Raw genomic sequence first — 7,479 nt, 5'->3', positions numbered from 1 at the left:
CGCGTCCCTCAGCTCCCTCAAACACCGCGATTTGGGTGGGGGGAAATAATCCCTGGCATTTAATCCTTTGTTTCGTACATTTCAGCCAAAGGCCGCGGGGTTCCCGGAGGGATCCTGGCCGGCTCCAGTGGATCTCAGCTAACATGGCCTCCCCGCCGGGGAGCTCGGAGACTCAAAAACAAAAGCGTTTGGCTGTTGCCAGGGCCCGGGGGAACTTCTCCTGCGGTAACAAACCCGAGCGACCCCGGGCTCACAGGGAGCGATGCCCCTCCGGGGCTGGGGAAGCACCTGCGGCGGTGTTTTCCCCGTGCAAAGTCAAAATCCGGCTCTTTAAAAACGAAAAATGGCCCTTTTTTTTGGAAGTGCTCAGCACTGGGGAGGGATTGAGCTGGCGCAGCCTCCCCACGGCTCCTCAGCGGAACTCGAGTTCCCAGCCCCGTTCTTGCCTCGGAAAAGGCCGATAACACCAGCTCATCCCCTGCTATTTGTGGGGCTTGGTTTAGGTTTAGAACACAGAGATTTGGGAGGCTTCTGCTCTAAGTGCGGATTGTCAGACGTGGGTCAGTCAGTTAAAACCAGATTATTTTACATTTAGGCACTTGGGGTATTTTTAAAAAAATTATATTTGTTGTTATGACGCTGCAGATGTTGCTTTAGCAGGTCCTGAATTCCAAAGCTTCCTACGGAAAGGTGATGGCTGCCCCATCCCTGGAAGTGCCCAAGGCCAGGTTGGACAGGGCTTGGAGCAACCTGAGACAGGTCCCTGACCAGTGGGGTGGAACTGATCTTTGAGGTTCTTCCAACCCAATCCATTCTGTGATTCCATGGTATTTTTATATCCCAGCTGAATTTCCAGGGCTGGGAGGTTTATTGTGTGCGTCTTTAAATGCTTGTGACAGCTGAAAATGCAATTTCAAGCTGATTTTGTCAAACTAACGAGGGTCACACTTGGTTTGAGCTGTGAGCTTTGCACCTGCCCAGGTGTTCCAGGGTTTGTGGGGAGCAGAAGGGGAGCAGTCCAGCAGAGGCTGGAGCTGCCAGCCAGGGTTTGCTCTGTTGCAGATGCACCAAGAGCTGCAGGTTTTTGGTGATGGCCCCACCAGCTGCAGATTCTCCTCTTGTTTCACCAAAATGCCACTAGAGTAACCCAGAGTCACCAGGAGATTCCCAGCGGCTTTGTGAGCGTATCCTGGGAAGGTGAAGGCAGCGAAGGGGAGTGCAGCTGGGGCAGGTGAGGTGGTGGCAGGGCACGGTGGGGCTGCCAGAGCCATGTCCCTGGGTATAACCCTGCCATGGGATCAGGGAACCACTGGATTTACTGGGCTCAGGCCTGGAGTGCCACGGAAGGAGCACCGGGAGCAGCCCCAAGGGGCTGCTGTGTCACAGGGCGGGATTTGGGGCTTGCCTCACTCCAAGGCTGTGGCATTAACAGACACTTCCTTCTTGGACTTGCAGTGTTTCCAGGGAACTACTCTGTCCCTTCATTGCTTCTGTCCGAGGGGAAAGGCCATTCCTGCATGTGGGATGAAGCAGTCTCCATTTTTTGTGTTTGTGCTGTAATTTCTGCCTCTCCCCAGGACAGAATTTCAGCCTTTTCCTCTGAAAACAAAACCCTTGGGAGGGGAGGAGCTGGGAAAGCCCTGTGCCAGAGGGTCTCCAGTGTTGGTGTTGCCCTCCCACAGCTGTGGAGCCCTGGGGAGGTGATTCCTGCCTGTCCTGGTGGCATCCCTGTCCAGAGAACCATGGAATGGTTTGGGTTGGCCCTAAGGCCCATCTCATTTCACCCCCTGCCATGGCAGCAACACCAGGAGCTCCAGGTTACTCCAAGCCCTGTTCAGTCTGGCCTTGGACACTTCCAGGGATCCAGGGGCAGCCACAGCTTCTCTGGGAACCTGTGCCAGGGCCTCCTCACCATGGCAGAGGTTGGCACTGGATGGTCTTTAAGGTCACATCCAACCCAAACCATTCCATGATTGCAACCTGTCGGTCCCAAGCTGAGCTGTGCTCATCCCTGCTGCCCTGGGCTCTGTGCTCACTCGGCTGAGCTTCCCTCAGCTCCTCTGCTCCAAACTGGCTCCAGAGCTCGTGGGAAGCCTTGGGACGGGGAGCTCTTCCCCCCAGCCAGGGAGGAGCATGGATGAGCTCCCTGTCCATTACTGATCCACTTGGAGGTTTCAAAGGTCCCTGAATGTCACTGGTCTGTGTCTGCATGAGGTTTGGGCACAGGAGCTGCGACGAGCCCTTGGGATCAGGAAAACCTGGTTCCTAGGGGATGTTGTTAAAACAGCACGGGATAAAGCAGGAGAAGTTGGTGGGGGCAGAAGAGGTTGGAGAGCTGATCATTATGGTCCTGTTAGCTGGTTTGTTTGATTTGGGTTTTTTAAGTTGTATTTTTTTAAAGCATTTGCAGAGAAAACATTTATTTCAGACTCTTGAATCTGGCAGGTGGGGGGTAAGTGGATGAGGGCAAAACCTGACTGAGAATATCCCCTTGGATCAAGGTTTTCCCAAGAACGAGGGGCCGAGAGCCGCATTTCACAGAGCTGGGACTTTGAGGGACCCCGGTCGGTGCCATCAGCCACGCGTCCTGCCCCGGGAGAAAACGCTCGGCAGGGAAATAAACAGCGGGGAAGCAGCGGCCGGGCCGGAGGAGGACGCGGGGCTCGGTCCCATCCCATCCCGCAGGATCCCGCAGGATCATCGCCCCCTCCCCCGGCGCTGCGGTGATGTCATGGCACAGGGAAGGAGCCGCTGGCTCCCGGGCTCTTGAGCAAGTGGCCCTGGCTCGTTTCCTTCCCCGCACCGGTGCCCCAGAGCTGGCGGCGGGGGGATAAAATCGGTCTCATCCCCCCTCCAGCAGCTCCCTCGGCCGCTTTAACCCTCGATTTTACCCCACCCCACCTGCGCTGGCAGCGCTGGGGCCGTCCCTGTGCTCTCCCCCCATGCCCCTGAACTCTGTTACCTGCTCAAGGCTGGATTTCCCCCGTGGAGCGTCAGGGGTTTGGCCAGGCTGGGGTTAAAGCTGGTGGGACCTTTCCAGCCCCTCGGCGCTGCCGATTCACCCCCGCTGCGGTCCCTGTCCCCCCCCAGGCCCGATTCCCCCATTGCTGCGGGCCCTGCCTCGCCAGGTACAGCTTTCATCACCTCCAATTCCGATCCCGACGGCTTCTGCCTGCACCTCGGCCCCAGCCAGAGCAGCCTCAGCCCTTCATGGACCTGTTTGCCCCCAAAAAAGCTCCAGCGCTCGGAGCTTTTGCTGCTTTTCCCTCCTCCTCCGGCTCTCAGGTGCAGCAGGAGGGAGATTGAGCCATCGCCTTTCCCGGCGCTCTCGTCAGCCATTTCAGAGGCCAAGTGCTGACTACCAAAACTTTTCCTTGGGCTGCTCCAAAACTTCAAGGTTTTTCTCTCTCACTTGTAGCTTGAAGTAGATTTTTTTTTTTTTTTAAAGGCAGTTTTTGCCCAGATTTCAATTAATGACCTGGATTCCTACAGAGCTGCAGGGAAACAGAGTCAAGTTTAAGTGAGCCTTAGGCAAACAGACAGACTTGAGGCTTCTCCTACTGACTCAGTGAGCTGCCCTCTGTGTCCATCACACACCATTTTACCCCCTTTCCAGGTACTTTTAACTATTTCAGCTCATTAAACAGAATTAAAATCGAAAAGAAATAGGGGAAAATAATAACAAAAAGGGTTAAGTGGGGAATTACAACTAAGTTTAATCAAACAACAGTTATAACACGATGAAGATAATCCAAGGTGTATTCCCTGGTGGAATGCCATTCTGATTATTTTCGAGAAATCACACCAAAACTATTACAGTTACAAGTAATTAAATTTATTAGACCTCTATATTTTTTTTTATAGTCAGTTTTGGCCAATTTACAGCTTTCCTGGGGAATTTTTTTTTTTTTTTTGGTTTAGACACAAAAAAAAAAAAATTAAAACCATAAACCAGGTATCACCAATACATCAACCCCCCCTTGCCCCGTCACAGCCACCTAAAAAAGGGGGAGCTCTCAGCCCCCCCAGCTGCAATTTAGCCCGTAAAAAGGGTCCGCGGCGACTCTGTACAAGGACCGAATGTTCCACCCAGCACTGTAAAAACCCCCCCGCGCCCCCCTGCCCAGTGTCACTCCCCCGGCTTGCAGGGGCCCTTTTCCTGCCGGGGCAGCTCCTGCTCCCGCAGCAGCCGCAGGTTCTCGGCTCGCAGCCTGTCCACCTCCCGCTCCAGCGCCTGCACCCGCGCCGGGTCCGCCGCCTCCCCCCCGGCTTTTTTGCTCTCCATCCTCAGCCGGTTGTTTTCCTCCTCCATGCGCGAGAGGCACTTCTCCAGCTCCAGGTATTCCTTCACCAGCTCCTGCTTGCTCATGTTCTGCAGGCTCTCCACATGGTACCGCTCGTACGTCTCCGAGAAGTCCCTCTGCAGAAACTCGCTGCCGTCGCCCCCCATCCCGTCGCTGCCCCCGTCCTCGTCGGCCGCGTCGTCCAGGAAATCCTCCTCGCTCGTGTCGTCCGACTTGGCGGCCGCTCGCCGCGGGTACAGCCCAGTTTTCAGGTCGGGCTCCTCCTGGTCATGGTCCTCCATGAGGAACTGCGTGGTGTTGTAGGGAGCCACCGGCTGCCCCTTGGCGAACATCTCCGCCCGCAGCCGGGAGGCGCGGAGGCTCTGCCGCTCATCGAACTGCTGCTTCTCCTCCCAGCTCAGCTTTGAGTACGGCTTCCAGCGCCGCTTCTTCTTCGACGGCCGCCGACGGTGCTTCTTCTTCACCGGCCACTCCTCGGTGCGTCCCACGGCCCGGTACCGCGGGCCCAGGCCGGGACGCCCCGCTCCACCCGCCGGCGGCCGCCCCTCGGCGCCGCCCGCCGCCGCCTCCGCCCCGGGGGGCGGCAGCCGCCCGGCATCGCCGTCCTCCGCCGGCGCCTCTCCGCGCTCGGGCTGCGGCTCGGGCTCAGACTGCGGCTCCGGCCGCGCCTCGGGCTCGGAGCGAAGCTCCGGTTCGCACTGGGGCTCCGGCCCCGGCTCAGCGGGCGCAGCGTCGGCCATAGCGCTGCGCTCGGCTACGCTCGCTGCCGGGCGCTACCGGCGCCGCATGGGGCCGGCCCCGCTCAGGCCGCCCGGGACATGGCCCAGGGGAGTGGGGGGGGAGGAGGGGGGGGTTTAACGCCGCCGGGCCCGCCTCCCCGCGCGCACTGCACGCGCCGCCGCCGCCGCTCCCGCCGCGATCCCACCCCACGTCCCAACCCGCGCCCGCCGCCGCCCGCTCCCGACTGCCTCTCCTCGGCCGCCGCCGCCCGCTTTATACCCGCGCGCGCCCCGCCCCGCTCCGCGCAGGCGCCCTGTGCGCCCCGCCCCGCCGCGCGCCGGGACCCGCCCCCGCCGCGCGCCCCGCGCCGCCGCCACGGCCCCGCGCGCGCGGGCGGTGCCGCCTCGCGGCCAATCGGCGGGCACGGGGGGCGAGGTCGCCCGCACGGACACGCCCCCGGCCGTTGCAGGAACTGGCCGCCATTGGCCCGGATGGACGTCATTCGTGCGCGTCTCCACCAATCGTGAGGGGGCGTGGGCGGGACCGGGCCGTACCACGCGGCGGGGGAGTCCCCGTGAGCGGGGCCGCGCGCGCCCCGCGACCTTCAGGCCCACGCCGAGGGCAGCGCGCGCGCCCCCCCCCCCAGCGGAGCTGTGGCACGGTCCGAAAAGAGTCCCCGAGCGGCGGAGGCGCCGCCGGCGGTGCTGGGACCCCGGGACCGGGCGCGGTTTTACAGGGCCGGGCCCGGCCGGGCCGGGCTCTGGGAGGGTCGGGAGGGGCTCCGGGGGTGCGCGGGCCCGGGGGGAAGGAGGCGAGCGGAAGGATCTCGGCGCTGTGCAGCTTGCGGCGGTGCTGCAGTTGGCGGAGGGAGATGTAAACAAACCAAAGCGGAAAGAAGTCCTTTCTTAAAGGCGCCGCTTCCCTTTTTGCAGGGGCGGTGCGGAGCTCGCTCCCGAAGCCTGGGAGGGTGTGGGGGGGAGGGGGAAGGGGAATAGGAAGGAGAAGGAGGGGGATGGGGAGGTCCCGGGCCTTGTGCCGGTCCCAGTACTGATCCCATTCCTGGTCCTGCAACCCCCACCCACGGTGGCGATGTCCCCCTCGGGCCCCACATTGGGGGGCGGCCCCGCGGCCTTGAGGGGACCGGAGGGGTTTGGGGGTCCCCGCTGAGGGACACACGCCATAGGGACCCACGGCTGGGGGGAGCCATGGACGGGCCGGGGGGCGGCCCTGGGGGGGCTGCTGGGGCTCCGTGTCTGAGGGGGGAGCAGGACAGGGGGGTCCCGGAGCCCCAGGGCCAGGCGGGGCACGGGGGGGTGTGGCTGTGTCACCGCTGTGCCACCAGCGGGGGGAACCTGCCCTGCCCAGCCCCCACACCGGCACCGGGGACCCCCGGGATGGCACTGCTGGACCCCGGGCCAGGGAGGTCCCGGGGGTCCCCAGCCGCTCCCTCCCCCGCGGGGTCCCGGGGGGTTTCCCCCCCGTTGTCTCCGGCACAGGACGGGGGTGGCGCTGGCACGGGCCCGGTGGCACAGGGGGCACCGCCACCCCCTGGCGTGGGGGCGACCCTCGGGGCGGGCACGGGATCGGCCGGGGGGAGGGGATGGGTCCCGGACCGGGGACATGGCAGGCACGGCCAGCCTCGCCACCATGCCCCTCTAGAGGTGACCAGGAGGGGACAGGGGTGACCGGTTGGGGACAGTGGCCGGCTGGGGACAGTGGCCGGGCCGGAGCAGGTGGCCGGGCCGCAGCGTTTGGCCGCGGTTCTCTCCCCTCGCAGGGCACAGGCAGCGGGGCTGAACCGAAAAGGCAGCTTTAATTGAGGCAGGCCCGGTGATGTCCCCGCACCCCGTGGCCCCGGTGGCCGGGCCCGTGGCTGTCCCTGCGGGGCTGCAGCTGCTCCTGGTCCGTCTGTGCGTGGCCGTGGCGGGGTGGCCCCCGGGGCGAGCCCATCCCCGCTCCCGGTGCCGCTGCTGGCCCTGAGTGTCGGTGCTGGTGCCCGGGGGTGTCCCCGGCCGGGCCCGGCCTGCAGAGCCCGTGGCTGGTGAAGCGATTCCCGCGTGGCTCCGTGGCGCTTCCCCGGCTCGTGCAAAGCGGGATGGGGAAGGAGCGGTGGCGGTGGCAGCGGGGACGTGGTGGTCACCTCTTCCTGCCTTGCCAGTGGCGCAGCAGCCACTGGGTGACGAAGGGCCAGGTGGCCAGGAAGAGCAGCGTGCGTGGGGACACGGTCAGGCGCCACGGGGACATTGCCTGGCGACGGGACAGAGAGAGGTGGCGTGGGGAAGGGGACAAAGGTGTCACCGATGTCACCAAACACCCCCTCAGCCCTCTGCTGAAAGGAACCACTGCCACTGCTCGGTGGTCCTGGTCACATCCCTTCTCTGCAGATTGTGCATCGACACCGCCATCCCTGGGGCCGTGTCCCCACTGATGTCACCTGCTCCCCAGCTGAACGTCC

The 7,479-nt window shown here is 63.0% G+C and overlaps 3 protein-coding genes across 4 annotated transcripts in view; all 3 read right to left on the bottom strand.

The window, feature by feature from the left end:
- Window positions 1-3,813: 3,813 nt before the first annotated feature.
- HEXIM1 (HEXIM P-TEFb complex subunit 1) lies at window positions 3,814-5,274 on the bottom strand. Its single transcript, XM_058858090.1, has one exon. It carries the CDS (start codon window positions 5,042-5,044, stop codon window positions 4,130-4,132), a length of 915 nt encoding a protein of 304 aa, XP_058714073.1. The 5' UTR covers window positions 5,045-5,274; the 3' UTR covers window positions 3,814-4,129.
- Window positions 5,275-5,522: 248 nt separating this feature from the next.
- Window positions 5,523-6,974, bottom strand: LOC131588748 (basic proline-rich protein-like). The gene is made up of 3 exons (XM_058857658.1): window positions 6,870-6,974; window positions 6,103-6,277; window positions 5,523-5,983 (listed from the first exon to the last, which is right to left on the bottom strand). Exons 1-3 carry the CDS (start codon window positions 6,972-6,974, stop codon window positions 5,523-5,525), a joined length of 741 nt encoding a protein of 246 aa, XP_058713641.1.
- The window catches only part of ACBD4 (acyl-CoA binding domain containing 4), a 61,585-nt gene continuing 60,924 nt past the window's right edge, over window positions 6,819-7,479 (bottom strand). For both annotated transcript variants that reach the window (XM_058858294.1, XM_058858293.1), the window contains one exon: window positions 6,819-7,271. In XM_058858294.1, the coding sequence (XP_058714277.1) occupies window positions 7,161-7,271 (111 nt within the window). In that variant the 3' untranslated portion in view covers window positions 6,819-7,160. The remainder of the gene's footprint in view (window positions 7,272-7,479) is intronic.

The sequence above is a fragment of the Poecile atricapillus genome, chromosome 27, assembly GCF_030490865.1.
Source record: "Poecile atricapillus isolate bPoeAtr1 chromosome 27, bPoeAtr1.hap1, whole genome shotgun sequence".
Lineage (NCBI taxonomy): Eukaryota > Metazoa > Chordata > Aves > Passeriformes > Paridae > Poecile > Poecile atricapillus.
This window is presented reverse-complemented; position numbering and strand designations above follow the sequence as displayed.